Source organism: Hippoglossus stenolepis, chromosome 2 (genome assembly GCF_022539355.2).
Source record: "Hippoglossus stenolepis isolate QCI-W04-F060 chromosome 2, HSTE1.2, whole genome shotgun sequence".
NCBI lineage: Eukaryota > Metazoa > Chordata > Actinopteri > Pleuronectiformes > Pleuronectidae > Hippoglossus > Hippoglossus stenolepis.
The window spans coordinates 29,755,242-29,771,394 of record NC_061484.1 but is presented as its reverse complement, the minus strand read 5'-3'; the positions used below and the strand labels follow the sequence as shown (position 1 = coordinate 29,771,394).

At 44.4% G+C, this 16,153-nt stretch overlaps 2 protein-coding genes across 2 annotated transcripts; both read left to right on the top strand.

Moving 5' to 3' along the window:
• The first annotated feature begins 3,704 nt into the window (after positions 1-3,704).
• On the top strand, positions 3,705-4,593 carry LOC124854586 (uncharacterized protein C1orf100-like). Its single transcript, XM_047342462.1, has 3 exons — positions 3,705-3,781; positions 3,890-3,973; positions 4,407-4,593. The coding sequence occupies exons 1-3, from the start codon at positions 3,705-3,707 to the stop codon at positions 4,591-4,593; spliced, it is 348 nt and encodes a 115-aa protein (XP_047198418.1).
• An 8,763-nt stretch (positions 4,594-13,356) lies between these two features.
• Positions 13,357-15,431, top strand: LOC118099296 (lysozyme C, milk isozyme). Its single transcript, XM_035143757.2, has 5 exons — positions 13,357-13,738; positions 14,198-14,365; positions 14,577-14,640; positions 14,972-15,016; positions 15,096-15,431. Exons 1-5 carry the CDS (start codon positions 13,456-13,458, stop codon positions 15,175-15,177), a joined length of 642 nt encoding a protein of 213 aa, XP_034999648.1. The 5' UTR covers positions 13,357-13,455; the 3' UTR covers positions 15,178-15,431.
• Positions 15,432-16,153: the final 722 nt, after the last annotated feature.

Below are 16,153 nucleotides of genomic sequence, written 5' to 3'. Positions count from 1 at the left end.
CATCCTTCCATCCTTCCATCTACATATTTCATACTTTGTATTTTATGTTGGTCTAAATCAGGGGGTCTCAAAGGGAGCAAAAAGTAGAGAGTAACTTATTCTCCCTATAGTTTCACCCATTAGTAACACACTGACAGAACGTATGATTATCTCTGTCTTAGATTTCATGCACATCTAATAAAACATCTAAAGCCACAAACATTGTCGAATGGGGTCTAAAGCATAAACTGTAAAGTAAAGGTGCAGTGTGTAGAATCTAGTGACATCTTGTGGGGAAGTGTCGTGTTGCAGACAGAGAACCTGTGGTAGCTTCGGTTGTCATAAAAACTCAAAAGGTTTAGTTTGTCCAGTCTGGGCTACTGTAGAAAACATGGCTGCCTCCGTAGAGAGGACCCGCTCCTGATGTAAAGTATTTGAATATAAAGTATTTGAATATAAAGGGCTCATTCTAGGGTGAAGAAAACAACACTTCATACAATTTAGACTAAACACACCAGTGAAAATATTTTCTAATAAATAAAGACAACCAACACGGCTCCCTAAAAGTGAAGCCAAAGCGTCTCGGTTGCCCCCTGGTGGCAGGTTGCAGTATAGGTCATAAACCTCCGTCGTGTTGGTTGGGTCAGGACTTTCTCCGGAGCGTTCAGGTGAGGCAGGATGTAACGTACTGCTGCGGCGATCCCGTGTTTGTGTTCGCAGCACGTTGACACTAGATGACGTCTTTCACGGCGTCTTACAGTAACAGCTGTAGCCTGGTTTTCTGATTGATCTTCTACTTGATGAATCGAGTGGATCCTTTAGCAGGTGCTCGTTTTTCTGTCCAGTTACTGTGGGAACCGTTGGTTTTCTCTGTAATATTGTCAGATTTGGAGCCGAACATGTAAAGTGCCCAGAGATAATGTATGTTGTGATTTGGTGTAATAAATAATAATAAAACTGAACAAGGCTCATGGGGCTCATGTGCCTCCAGGGTACAAGTTGGTGTTGGAGCTGGGAGGCAGGACTTTTCGGGGGGAACCTGAACGCAGCATCTCTCTCCTCATGGCATCCAGGGCTTTTGTTGTCTCTCTCTCTCTCTCCCTCTCTCTCTCTCTCTCTCTCTCTCTCTCTCTCTCTCTCTCTCTCTCTCTCTCTCTCTCTCTCTCTCTCTCTCTCTCTCTCTCTCTCGCTCTCTCTCTCTCTCTCTCTCTCTCTCTCTCTCTCTCTCTCTCTCTCTCTCTCTCTCTCTCTCTCTCTCTCTCTCTCTCTGTCTCTCTCTCTCTCTGTCTCTCTCTCTCTCTCTCTCTCTCTCTCTCTCTCTCTCTCTCTCTCTCTCTCTCTCTCTCTCTCTCTCTCTCTCTCTCTCTGTCTCTCTCTCTCTCTCTCTCTCTCTCTCTCTCTCTCTCTCTCTCTCTCTCTCTCTCTCCTCTCTCTCTCTCTCTCTCTCTCTCTCTTTCTCTCTTCTCTCTCTCTCTCTCTCTCTGTCTCTCTCTCTCTCTGTCTCTCTCTCTCTCTCTCCTCCCCCTCTCTCTCTCTCTCTCTCTCTCTCTCTCTCTCTCTCTCTCTCTCTCTGTCTCTCTCCTCTCTCCCTCTCTCTCTCTCTCTCTCTCTCTCTCTCCCTCTCTCTCTCTCTCTCTCTCTCCTCTCTCCCTCTCTCTCTCCCTCTCTCTCTCTCTCTCTCTCTCTCTCTCCCCCTCTCTCTCTCTCTCTCTCTCTCTGTCTCTCTCTCTCTCTCCTCTCTCTCTCTCTCTCTCTCTCTCTCTCTCTCTCCTCTCTCTCTCTCTCTCTCTTCTCTCTCTCTCTCTCTCTCTCTCTTTCTCTCTCTCTCTCTTTCTCTGCCTCCCCTCTCTCTCTCTCTTTCTCTTTCTCTGCCCCCTCTCTCTCTCTGTATTTCCCTTCTCTCTCTCTCTCTCTTTCTTTCTTCTGCCTCTCTCTCTCTCTTTCTCTCTCTCTCTTTCTTTCTCTCTCTCTCTGCCCCCTCCCTCTCTCTGTCTATGTCTCTCATTCTCTCTGCCCCCCTCTCTCATTCTCTCTCTCTCTGCCCCCTCCCTCTCTCATTCTCTCTCTCTGTCTCAGTTTAATTATAATTCACTTCTGTCTGATCACTGCACAAACCTGCTCTTCATATTTATCCTGATGTTCTGAACCAGCAGATTGAAGATGCACACAGACAATAGTACATTTTATTTACTGTTATTTAGGTTTAACAAAACGTAAACCCCCACCCCCTCCCTCCCCTCCCTCCTCCCTCCTGTGAATGGATGCTTTGTTTGAGGATCCTGGTCCCAGTCTGGCTGCAGGCCGACATACATGCGACTGCTGCTGCTGCTTCTTTGCATTAATCACTTACATTAATCAATGTGAAACAACAATTCAGCCGCGCTTACTGAAACCCACCAGGATCAATTTATGGATTATTGTTTAAAAAAGAACAAAACAAGCAGAAGTTAAATCTACAATACCACAAATAAAACATTATTAAAGTGAGACACACTCGTCTTCATTCACAAATAAAAAACTATCAAATCGCTCATAATGAAAAAAGACGCTCGTTGTGGTTAATTGCATCAACGAATGTAGATTTCTGACAGTTTTATTTGCAGTAACAGTAAAATGATATTTATAATATTTTTAAAATAAAGCCCACATACACAGTGAATATGTTTAACTTCAGCCAGTGTAGAATAACTAAAAGGGAATTTAATTTAAGTAAGTTTTTAAGTCAGTCTTCACTCAGTCCGGATGAATCCATCTGAACTGAAGTGAACTGAGGAAGAAAGAGGAAGAGAGATCATGGTTACCGGTGTCAGTTCTCTCTGTCGTCACAGTGTCGAGTTCTCTGTCCTGAATGTGTCCTGCACAGATCATATGTGGTGGACACATGGGACGAGGACGCACACGTCAATAAGATTCGTGCAGGTGGAGAGAATCAAACACATTTATTCAAAAAGACTCAAGAGCAAGTTTCTAAAACAGGACTCGAGACTGACTCCAGGTCAGCAGAGGGGACATGTGACTCATCTGCAGGTACAGTATCAAACATTATCTGCAGACATGATGTAGACATGAGGACAATTGAGCAAAGTCAATTCCTTTCGTGAAAATCTGCACATGTAAAAGTTCTGACTGTTTAATGTAGTGATCAGAAAAATATTAAAGGTTTAATCAGCATCTGTGTTAATCCACAGGATCTGTTATTCTTTCTGGATCCTGTCTGGATCTCTCTGGGTCTGAATTCCCTCTGGATCTGGATCCTCTCTAGGAGTGGATCCTCTCTGGCTCTGGATCCTCTCTGGCTCTGGATCCTCTCTGGGTGTGGATCCTCTCTGGCTCTGTATCCTCTCTGGCTCTGGATCCTCTCTAGGAGTGGATCCTCTCTGGCTCTGGATCCTCTCTCGGTGTGGTTCCTTTCTGGCTCTGGATCCTCTCTGGCTCTGGATCCTCTCTGGGTGTGGATCCTCTCTGGCTCTGTATCCTCTCTGGCTCTGGATCCTCTCTAGGAGTGGATCCTCTCTGGCTCTGGATCCTCTCTCGGTGTGGATCCTCTCTGGCTCTGGATCCTCTCTCGGTGTGGATCCTCTCTGGCTCTGGATCCTCTCTCGGTGTGGATCCTCTCTGGCTCTGGATCCTCTCTGGCTCTGGATCCTCTCTCGGTGTGGTTCCTCTCTGGCTCTGGATCCTCTCTGGACCAGGTCTGGTTGTGACTCGGACTGCAGCGGTCAGTGATGGCAGGATCTGGTGTCGCTGTGAGGCTGCATGAGTTCAGAGAGTCTGGAGACGGATCAAACCTGTTAAAACCGCAGTGAGTAAAAGAGCTCAGATCTTTTACTTCAGTAACACAATGAAGAAATGCAGTTAGAAGTGAATATATCCAGAAGGACATCAAACTTTGCGTTCCTTTTCCCTGCAGGACGTCGCGTCAGGGCAGAGACGCTCAGGGCTTGTATCCAGGGCAGCTGGGCCGAGTCCACACTGTCCACGCAAAGGACTGTGGGTAAGAAAAGGAGCTCTGATGCAGGAGATTCAAAACCCGTAATGTGTCATAAGTATCTTCTTCCTGTATTCTACCAACAATCCACAAGGTGTGAAGGACGCTAAGAGTCTGGAATCTGCAGGATTACAGCGATTAAATGACCGTGCAGAGGTTTCACATGCAGCTGCACAGTAGCATGATTTAGCTTCGTTAGAGCTGCAGCAAATTACACACTCATAGATATCAGTTGAAGACACATCCTATTTCAAAATGCTAAGGAAAGAGGTAAAAATGTCCTGGATCCAAGTTCTTTCCTGACTCAGACCTTTTCCTCCCACCATCCGTCACCTGGGTTTTGAGTAATCTTGCTTACAGACCAACAGACAGAGGTGAAAACATAAAGTAATTATCCTGAAAATAAAATATCGGTTTTGTTTTTATCCCCGTGTTTCAGGTATCGTCTTCACAGTGGAAAGTCTCATGACGAGTCTCCAAACCATCAGCATCAGCAGAGTTTTGACATCCGGACCCTCAGAGCACTGACTGTCCTCCGTCACAGTCCAGCCGTCCCCAAACAGCGCCCCCTTCAGACGACCTACCAGGAGGAGTTCGGTCATCAGTCCCCTCTCTTTCCTCACTGACGCTCAAAATCACTCCCAGAATGGTTTCAAGTGAAAATGAAGTCCAGCTGAGTTTCCTCCAACATGGCGTCTGTCTGCTTCTGACCTCATTCCAGAGGCAGATTCATTTTACATAAACGAATCACATGCTCACGAGATCAGAAGACATCACCTGTCGGGACTCAATGGACTCTGTAGATAACAGCGCCAACTTGGGGCAAAATGACGCTACTGCAGTACATCAATGACACAAAGACCAGATGTTGACTGTGGTCGAAGTCTCTTCTTTGACCTCGATGGAGAAACATCACGAGGTGAAGGAAAAGAGACTCTGAGATTCTCTTGGATCAGTCCACAGAATGACGTCAATATACAAATAAAGTTGTTGTTAATGTTGCTGCTGCAAGGAATTGTGGGACGATCTTATTTCCTTAAACAAAGGATGGTTCAGAGTATCCTAAGTTAAAGGAGATAAGGAGGGAAGCTCTGAAAACCTCTTCTTCACCTTGAGAGAATTTCATCAGCTTTTTAGTTTCTGGTTTTGAAACAACAAGTGGACAGGAAGTGTTTTCTGCTCGTGCCTGTAACAGCTGCAGAACCTGTTTTCGTGTCATACATGTGCATGGCGTGTTCTTAGGATCAGACTGAAGGGGAAACACCCGGGTCCACAGGTCTGAGCTCAGCTGACTGGTTCGTCTCCAGCTGGAAAGACTTTCTGCTGAACAGGCGACATTTCCCTCCTCAGGACATTGTGTTAATGATTAACTATCAAATATAATTATCATGAATCCTTCACATTCAGCTATTTGACAATTTAGGAATTTAAAACATGAATACACACAACTGAAAAAAGGAAGCAGCTAATATATGATTCTTCAGCAGGTGGAACCAGAGGAACCAGATTCTTTCTGCTATTATCTGCCTCATGAACGACTTTCAGACTTTTATTTTTGTAAAGTCATTAAGTATATGAGTGCTGAGTTCGGCGTCTGTGGCTCAGGAGGTAGAGCGGGTCGTCCACTAACCAGAAGGTTGGTGGATCTAACCCTGTCCCTGTGCCAAAGTGTCCATGGGGGAGACACTGAACCGCTGGCAGTGTGGGACACAAAAAGCACTTATTGTGTGTTCACGTGGTCTCAAGTCAGAACAACAACTCGGAGAGTCGACAAGAATCTTGACACACAAGTTGCTGACGTCATCGCTTGAAACCAAACGAACAGCATGTTCCAGTCGGATCTAAAAAGCTTCTGATGTGAACTTCTGTCACTTCAGAAGTTTGTTCATCTCTCACAAGCGCCACCTTCACTTCTTCTCCACGACAGACGGTTTGAATGATTTCAGACCGGATCCTTCTTCCTTGCTCTTTGTTTTATGTAAATATTTCAACACATAAAAACATCACTTTGTTTTTTCTTCCACATTCAGATGTTAAAGCACGTGAACGAGGTCAGATCATCGACTTCACAGCTCAGGAAACGTTCAGAGGAGCATGTGAACGCACAGATAGATGCATATTACCCATGATCCTCTGCTTCCTGAACCCAGAAGAGCTGCTGCTGCAACAAATCCACCAAACTCTGTTCAGGATTCTTCATGTTTTAATAGTTTCCTGCTGAATCTTGGAGATAAACTCTGTTTTTTAATAACTTCAGAGTGTTTTGAACTGATCTCAGTTCAGCTTCACTCTTCAACTGGAGCTGGTTGTGACAGTTGAAGCTGACTCTCAGTCAGTTCTTCTCACAGGAGATGGACCCCACTCAGCAGAGCTACACAGAACAGACGTTCACTCACACATCAGACTCACTTTAACCACGCGGCTGGTTTCAGGTGGAACGTCTCCAGGCGTTGCTGTGAGAGGCCCAGGTACGACAGTGCTGAGGGGGAGGAGATGGAAACAGGTGAAGCAGTCACTTTGATGAAGTGTAAAATGAGCCTGAAGGTGAAAACGTCTTCACGGTGACATGAGCATGTTGCAGCATCGTGAGCTCTGTGACCTCCGTGTGGTGTCACACTGAGGCCTGTTGGTCTCACTGCTCCACACAGACTGTGAACAGAGAGCAAACACAGGGAGGATTCTGCACAAAGTCACAGGACATAACACAGAGGTGGAACTTTGTCTTAGCCTCATTTTACATGTGACACTCAAACATGTGACACCTGAGATCTGATCTGATCACATCCTCCTTCATTTGGTCCAAACAACCGAGACACAGAGAACAGGAGAAGAACAGAAGATGTCATGAGACATTGAAGTTGTCATTATCTCTCTGTATCTTTTGATGGGACCTGATCATTCATATTTCTATAGTTTTAATATCCCTTACACTGAAGTATTGCATGTTACTTACTTCTCGCTGATGTCTATTTGACTCCTGCTGCTGTAAGGCTGTGGGACTATTAAAGGATTATCTTAATTTATCTTTTTAATGGATGCAGTGTTTTAATCATGGGTTTGCTAAACAGTTAGTGTCGATGTATAAACTGTACGTGTATCTGCCATAGATAGATATTATATGACAAGTCATTTTATTTATTCCATTTTATTTCAGGTTGCCTTTTAAAAACTTTAATCTACACCGCAGCATTTTCTCCGTTGATCCATCACCACTGTTCCTAACTGATAAAATAAATCATTTTCTCTTGGGTAACAGTTTCTCAAGTGTTCCTGACGTGTTGTTCAGCTCATAGAACAGATTCCTGCAGACTTGTGTTGGAGTCGTTCTTTTAAAGAGGAGAAGTAGTTGTTTTATGAGAAGAATGTGAGTTTCAAACCTTCTTTTCTTAAACCGAACGCCGTGTCATCTAAAACCTGTGAAACCGGAGTTTCCCTGCGACCTCTTCCGACCAGTCTCCCTGACACTGTGTTTGTGTTTGTGTGTTTGGATTGTGACCCAGCAGAAAATAACCCTGACAAACGCGTCGCTCGCTGGCATCTGACCCAACATGGACCCGCTCATGGTCTCAGAACAAATACAACAACTGTTTATTCATCTGTTCAAAAATCTTATTCTACCTGCTGCTTGCATATGCATAACACAACACAACACAACACAACATAGCAAAACACATTTTTACAGTCTTATTCTCTTCTGTAAAAAGGCCAAAGTGGGTCCACTTGTTGCTTATTCCCACATTGTTGTTTTATGTAATGAGGAAAACTTTCCTCCAAGATGGCGGCCACATTTATAATCTGACACCTGCGAGAGTTAGCGTGAAAGGTTTGGCCCCTGACGGAGTCACTCTCCTGGTTCCTCAGTTCATCACAAACCTTGTGCATAGTTCAGATTGTCTTACTCAAGTTGAAGCTGTGAAACCGGCTGGTCCAGTGGTGGAGGTCGTCTATAAACCCCGTCACTCGTCTCCAGACGTCTCAGGGGACAAACTCCCAGAAGAGAAAACCTCAACGGCTGAAGAACGACAACGTGGTGAGAAACTTTTAAATCTTTTATTTCAACTCGTCCTTCAGATGTTTGATATTTACGTTATTTTTATTTAAGTTAAATGAAATAAATTAAATGATGTTAGATGTGTTTTAATGTGAGAGAGAATCAGTTTGTTTAGTAAATCTGATTGGGACATAAATTACATTGTGTAAATTGTTGTGTGTAGATAATTATGACAATACAAATATTATTAGAGTTGTTCTTTAAGCGTGTTTCTGTGAATATATTTTTTAAATACATATCCTCAAAAACATCTAGATTTCTAGATATTCGGTGATGGATTAAAACGAATCCACTTGTTCTCTGCCTTTTCACTTTTATAAAACCATTTCTAAAAAATAAGTTGTAATTTTTGACAAATATTGTGCACTATATACACTACATAAACATTATCTTTATATCTATAACTACATTATAGTTTGATTTAAACTGTTTATTAAATTTTTATATTCAGAATCAGAAATACTGAATTGATGCCAGGGCAGAAATTATGTTCAGTTACAGTCGCTCCAGCCAAGAATAGAAATATAAAGACCAAGAGAATATCAATAAATAGAAAAAACAAAATACAGGTAAAAGTATAAAATTAAGAGTTTGTAAAAATCTGTGCATTGTATGACAGTATATAAAACACACACAGTATATAAAACAGAAGATAACTTGTATATTCAGATGTAATGTATATAGTGCTGATAAATGACGACGTGAACGTGTTTAACCTGCGGCTCATCTGAGAACCTGCTTTACAGCGCTCTCACCACTAGAGGGCCCTGTTTACTGGGAGCTGAACCCTGTTGGTTATTTGAATGGAAACTACACCAATAAAAGAAATGGTTGCATCGGTTGAGGCCCATGAAGTGACCCGACCACTAACATGCAGAGCACTCCCCCCTTAATGCCTACAGAGCTGATATGAAGCTGGGACTGATGGTGGTGGTGGCTGTGGCCCTCATGGTGCCCAGTCTGTCCGAGGGCCGCACCGTCGACAAATGCAAGCTGAAGGACGAACTGGAGGAGGTGCTGGTCCTGCCCAAACGGCTTCAACAACACAAGGAGAGAATCTTGGCAATAGGTGAGGTTCAGGAGAGTTGTGCAAAGTGGATAAAGTAAAAGAAGACCACAAGACGAGATGGTAAAGGAGAGGTGCCAAATGAAAACACATACAATAAAATAACCATAAAGGATGCAAAGCGACTGAAGAGGTAAAGAAAATTACCCCAATGACGTGATCAATTAATACAAAATGAAAAAAAGGGATGAAATATAGATTTTAAGCACCTAGAGATTTAGCACAAAAAGATGCAGATGGAAAGATGCCTTGAACGTCTGTTTGAGTCTGGCTGCAGGGTTGAGCTCGGGTCAAGCTTTATAGGTCTATTACCAATAAAGGAATCTTAATCTTAATCCTCATCTAATATAATGATTATTCCTATTAAATTTAATGACCAACAATATTTTATACCAGTTTTAGAAAAGCAAACAATCTGCAAACTTGTCTTTAGAGCATAAGAAAGAATATTTTTAGACCAAAATCCACAATCCTTTCAGGTCATGTCTGAAATTAAATCAAATATTTATATTCAAAATGGTTGATTAAATGAAAATTTGGTTTTGAAAACTTATTTTCCTCGTAGTTGCGGCCTCCCACCAGTTGGAGGAGCTGCAGCCCCCTCAGCCCCCCCACTTCTAGCCTCCTGTTGTAGTGTCTCATTTGTCTGAACTTAGAGTTCTTCAGGAGCTAACTTTTAATTTTTAATAATCCAATAGTCACAATTGTACATGCACTTGTATCTAGAAAGAAATTCAATATCAATCTTTTTTTGCTTCCTGTCGTCTGTTTGCACGACTGATTCGCTGCAGTTGTCTGTGAAGCGACCAGGAGATCGCGTCTGGACACGGCTCTGGTCAAGGTGTTTGGCAAACGCAAAACTACGACAGCCAAGCCCCCAACCAGACCAACCAAACCAGTCCAACCAACCAGACCAACCAAACCAGTCCAACCAATCAGACCACCAGACCAACCAAACCAGTCCAACCAACCAGACCAACCAAACCAGTCAAACCAATCAACCAACAAACCAGCCAAACCAGTCCAACCAACCAGACCAACCAAACCAGTCCAACCAACCAGACCAACCAAACCAGTCCAACCAACCAGACCAACCAAACCAGTCAAACCAATCAGACCAACCAGACCAGCCAAACCAGTCCAACCAACCAGACCAACCAAACCAGTCAAACCAATCAGACCAACCAAACCACACCAGAACAACACCAAACCAGTCCAACCAACCGAAACAACGGTTATCTCCAGACAAAAGGGGGCGGCCGACTCAATCAGCGACGAGGCTGACTCGTCAGAGAGCCTCGAGGAACCAATGAGAGACGAAGAACACGAGGTCGAAGAGGAGCAAGACAACAGCATGATGGGTAATGAGGACACTGAGGAGGAAGACAGCCAAAAAGAAGACGAGGATGAGGTGGACGTTGAGGAGAAAGACGGCCCAAAAGGGGACGAGGATGAGGAGGAAGACGTTGAGGAGGAAGACGGCCCAAAAGGGGACGAGGATGAGGAGGAAGACGTTGAGGAGGAAGACGGCCCAAAAGGGGACGAGGATGAGGAGGAAGACGTTGAGGAGGAAGACGGCCCAAAAGGGGACGAGGATGAGGAGGAAGACGTTGAGGAGGAAGACGCCCAAAGGGGACGAGGATGAGGAGGAAGACGTTGAGGAGGAAGACGGCCCAAAAGGGGACGAGGATGAGGTGGACGTTGAGGAGGAAGACGGCCCAAAAGGGAATGAGGATGAGGTGGACGTTGAGGAGGAAGACGGCCCAAAAGGGAACAAGGATGAGGTGGACGTTGAGGAGGAAGACGGCCCAAAAGGGGACGAGGATGAGGTGGACGTTGAGGAAGGTGGAGAACGTAGGAAGAGAGCCCTTCGTCCGTCCTTCGGGCTCTATGGACTGTTCCAGCTGTCGGACATCCACTTCTGTGATTCAGGTTACCGTTCGTCCAAAAACAGGTGCAACACGAGCTGCACAGGTGAGTCTTCATCACAGAGAATCACAGAGAAAAGAGTCTTCATCGATAATTACAGGAATTAAACATTTTGCAAATCAATAACTGTGACTCGTTTTCCCCTGAAGCCTTCACCGATGACGACATTAAGGACGACATCAAATGCTTGGTCAAGTCTCGTTACTGGCGGTAAGTTCAGATCGCAGCCTGTAAATAAAGATGAACTCCGCCTCTTCCCACTGTCCAGAAATGAAGCCAAAATATCTCAGATAGGAACGCTGCCCTCTTGTGGTGACGACGTAGTTTAGAGTCAGCGTCTGTGCTGCAGCGTTTGAGGTTTCAAGGTCCGACCGACGCGCTCGACAAATCCCCGGTCCTCATGGTGTCTCAGCCCATTTTTACATCATCAAATAACTAAAACCAAACGTTACTTGATATTGTTTGTCTCTATAATAACTTTTTTTTACTGAGGTCCATGTCTCATCTACTAACATGGAGGACAAGGGTTTATAACCTCTACTGTAACCAGCCACTAGGGGTCAATCAGGACATTTTGCCTTCACTGTTTTTGGGAGCTGTTGCGTCGTCCATCTTTTTTCAGTCTGTGGTACAAATATAAGAATGAACCATACATAGTTGAAGTGTAATAAATGTAAAATAATAAAAATGTAGATATGTGTGTGTTGCTGACAAACTGATGGAACAAACTGTCTCTTCTCTACAAACAGGGAGTTGGTGAGGAAAGCCTCTCGCAGCTGCCGTGGTTACAAATCCTACAACTTCCTCAAGGAATGTCAGTGAGCAGCCGTCGGTGGAGGATTCACACCAACAACCGTTTAGCTCCTGCTCTTTAAACCAGATGCTCATCTATGTGGAGCTTTTTATACTTTTACTGTCATTAATCAATTCTCAGTGTAAAAGTTAAAGTGATGATGTGTCTGCTGCTTTTCTCAATAAACATCTTTTACTCTACGGTTAATGTTTGAGAGCGTTTCCATAGTGACACTGACGAGTGTTTGAACTGATACAGAACACAGGACTCATCATGACGACAGAACCTCCACGACAACGCTCACAACTGCTCCTCACTTCAGGTTCTGTGGACTGAGTCCAGCAGCAGGTCTTCTAGTTCTGAGTCGCAGGTCTCGTTCTGACTAGTCAGCGCAGGTCACTCAGGTTCAGGACTGTCTGGTGTCTAGCTAGGTCAGATTCACAGGTCTCTACTTCAGGTTCTGTGGACTGAGTCCAGCAGCAGGTCTTGACTTCAGGTTCTGTGGACTGAGTCCAGCAGCAGGTCTTTACTTCAGGTTCTGAGGACTGAGTCCAGCAGCAGGTCTTTACTTCAGGTTCTGAGGAGTCAGCAGAGTCTCTACTTCAGGTTCTGAGGACTGAGTTGATTTTTGATGTTGAGCTAGCAGGTCTTGACTTGGTTCAGATGAGTCAGCAGGGTCTTGACAGGTTCTACTGGTCAGTCTAGTTGCTGAGTCAGTGCTTCTCTGTGATGAGTCAGCAGAGGTCTTGACTTCAGGTTCTGTGGACTGAGTCCAGCAGCAGGTCTTGACTTCAGGTTCTGAGGACTGAGTCCCAGCAGGTCTTGACTTCAGGTTCTGTGGACTGAGTCAGCAGCAGGTCTTTACTTCAGGTTCTGTGGACTGTTGGTCTGAGTGTTGATGGTCAGTGCTCTGTCTGACTGGTCACTACTAAGCAGGTCTTGACTTCAGGTTCTGAGGACTGAGTCCAGCTGCAGGTCTTGACTTCAGGTTCTGTGGACTGAGTCCAGCAGCAGGTCTTGACTTCAGGTTCTGAGGACTGAGTCCAGCAGCAGGTCTTGACTTCCGGTGACAATCAGCTCAGTTTAGAATAGTTTACAACGGGCACTACACAATATTTATTCAGCCGTACCTCAAAATGATGGTATTTTGCATTTCTGCGATGACAATAACCTTTTTTAGATTTTTATTTCTTCTCCTCTCTCAATCTCTGCAACAGTTTTTGTATGAAACCCTGAAGAAAAAGGATGTTTTCTCCAGCTCAGCTTTCATCTTCCTGTTTCCTTGCTCTGCTTCTTTTTGTGTTGGCTTTAACATGATAGCCACTGGCCTCACACACACACACACACACACACACACACACACACACACACACACACACACACACACACACACACACACACACTGAAGAGGAAACACAAACGAGTACACAGACACAATGAAAACACACATATTGAATTCCTCGGTGTCACACTGTGCTGACACCAAATCCTCTGGAGTGATGAATGTGTGGCGGTGACGTGGGTCCGTCTCTTTTCAACAGGACCGAGGCGTCGCCTGGAAATGAGAAAAGATGTTTTCAGGTGGACGGATCGTTTTCCTGCCTCCACCCCATCAACCTCCTCACAGCTCGGAAACCTGAACCCAGGTGATGGGAGTTTCCGGGCGCCAGGGGAGCGGCCTTTATCCCAGCACAACAAAAGACGCAGGTTCCTCTGTGGTTTGTCAGCTCTGCAGACACACACACACCAGGCGTCCTCTCAGAGACGACAGCGGAGTGAAGATGAAGGAGCTGCTGGTGTTTCTGCTGGTCGGCTGTGGTCTGGCCCAATGCACCATCCTGACCAAGTGTCAACTGAAGGAACAACTGGAGGAGGCGATCGACCACCTGGGAAATCCAGGTCTGGGAGACAGCCTGGAGATGCAGGCCAGAAGTAAGAGCTGGTTGTTCCCGTCACTTAGAAGCTAAAATCTTGTTTTAATGTAATCCACTACTTCCACATTAATATTACAGGTGTATGTTATGTTATGTTATTTCTTGGATAAATTAAAGTATAAAGAAATATTGGATAAGGCCACCAGGGGGGTCAGGATGTTTTGACTTCCCTGGAGCATTAACAATACACTGGACATGTGTGTCGTTAATGGTCCGAGGAAGTTCAGCGTTGAATTTGAACACGTGTCCAATATTAATAAACTTAATCAACCTAAGTGACGTTGTCGAGAACACGGTGCAACAACATCTGATTCTCTCAAGTTGGCGTCTCCGTCTTCTTCATCCTGAGATATTTGTATCTTCCAGTTTCACGTCGGTCACGAGTTAGAAACCTCATCTTTCTACTCACTAAGATATTAGAGAACTTTGACATTTGTCGTCTCTGCCTCGCCTTCAGTCGTCTGTTATGTGGCGCTGACCTCTGGATTCAACACCAGTGCGGTGAAGGAGAAGAAGGTCGACAGCACAACCTGGACGTTATACGGGATCTTCCAGCTCAGCGATCACCTGATCTGCAGCGACGGCAAAACTCCATCTCTCAACAAATGTAGTAAAAGCTGCACGGGTGAGTTTCGTGTTTGACTTTCAGACTCAACACAGTGTTCCTGGGTCAGCTCGCCCCAAACAGCCCAAAGGAGCAGTTCTACAGACGTCAGCTGAACACAGCTACTAACGTACTCAGTGTGTTTGTCAGTGTGACACTTGCAGGGGAAACGTGCGTTAAAGTAAAAACCTTTCGTGTCTTCAACCAGCGAACTGTTCCCTTGTCTCCGCAGACTTGCTCGACAGCGACATAAGCGATGACATCGACTGTTTGTTGGAGACCTTGATCGACCTCATGTAAGTTCACTTTCTGATCGCAGGGTGTCAGACAGCTTTTCCATTTCTTTGTCCTCGATGGATAACTGCATTTTAGGATTTGCTGTGTTTACATTGTCTATCACGCTGTTTTTAAATGTACATGCATGATTTTTAAACCAATTAACCTACATGGACAGGACGGATTATCTTTTAGATTCTCCCACAAAAAAGTTCTTCAAAATGCAAATACTGCTTCTCCCGCAGTGAATTTATCAAAATGCAAATTTTGTTAATTTCTAAAAAGTTTAATCATGTGAAGTGAATGTCTCTTCAGCTCAAAATAAAAGTGTTTATTATAATATTTCCACAGTAAACTGGGATTCCTGGCGCCGCACTGGGAGGAGGTGGGAATGATGTAAGTTACTGTGCATCTTCATCTGTTTGCACTTCATCCTGATCGGTGCAGTCGGTTCATCTCTCGTGTTTCTTTGCAGGGCCAAAATGATCCTCCTCCACCGGGAGTGCATAGAAAAGAAACCCAGCGATTACTTCTCTGAGTGTCGCTCAGCAAACTGATTCATCACCAATACAAAGAAAAACATGTTTCACTAATTGCAGCACTTTTTTGTCTATGATAATATTGGAATGTAAAGTATAACAAGTAGAATAAACAGTGAATCCTGCTGTTTGTCTGGAAACGTTTGTAAGAAAATACCGACAGGAGATTTTAATAAATCTTTACTGAGCGAGTGAGGACGAGTGTGCAGGTGTGTGTGTTCTTCCTGCTGCGTGTGTGTAAAACAAAAATAAAATCTGCTTCTGAAATGTCACTATATTTTTATTATTGTCTCATCAGCATATTGAAGCAGCTGTATGGTTGTGTCGGTAAACGTTTAAATATAAACTAGCATCATCATCCTGTAGTTTGTCTCCAGCAGTGCAGATTCAATCAGAAATGATATTTTGGCTTCATTCGGAGTCAGTGGAGACGAGTCGTCCATCTTTATTTACAGTCTGTGGTCCCACAAGGAGGAATTGTGATACGTTCAGTGGGGCTTTGTCATGTAGCGCCCCCACAAGGGCTGAGTATTCTGGTTCAGGAACATATATCTGCATTATACTACGATATTCCCATCAGCCCCAACCATAGACTTCCTAAACCAAACTAGACAGATAAGAGAGAACCACCCTTGTATTGGGTAATAATTCTACTATTATTAATTAATAATTCTACTTCGGCTCTGGTTTGTGTCTTCAGCTGCTGGCTGCTCTGAACGGGTCGGGTCGTGGGAACAAGGTGCAGCAGCTGGGAACAGGGTTTGTGATGAGAGTGAACCAAACAGTAAATGTAGCATGAAACCAAAACTGTGACCTAACAGTGGCTCAGAAGCTCTATAGTGTCGAGTGATAAATAATTTACAGACAACAAATGTGTGTTAAAAACAGAAAAGTTTGAAGTCAAAATGTCTTTTCACACATATCGGCCGCTGGACACAGCCTGGCCTCCAGGTCTTCTATCTTTATCGACTCCACGTCTTTGGAGCTGGACAGG

Coding starts and splice junctions, on each gene's coding strand:
- LOC124854586 (XM_047342462.1), top strand. CDS start 3,705: ATGGCAGGATCTGGTGTCGCTGTGAGGCTGCATGAGTTCAGAGAGTCT. Junction 3,782..3,889: donor TCAAACCTGTTAAAACCGCA/GTGAGTAAAAGA, acceptor TTTTCCCTGCAG/GACGTCGCGTCAGGGCAGAG. Junction 3,974..4,406: donor GTCCACGCAAAGGACTGTGG/GTAAGAAAAGGA, acceptor CCCGTGTTTCAG/GTATCGTCTTCACAGTGGAA.
- LOC118099296 (XM_035143757.2), top strand. CDS start 13,456: ATGGGAGTTTCCGGGCGCCAGGGGAGCGGCCTTTATCCCAGCACAACA. Junction 13,739..14,197: donor CCTGGAGATGCAGGCCAGAA/GTAAGAGCTGGT, acceptor CCTCGCCTTCAG/TCGTCTGTTATGTGGCGCTG. Junction 14,366..14,576: donor ATGTAGTAAAAGCTGCACGG/GTGAGTTTCGTG, acceptor TTGTCTCCGCAG/ACTTGCTCGACAGCGACATA.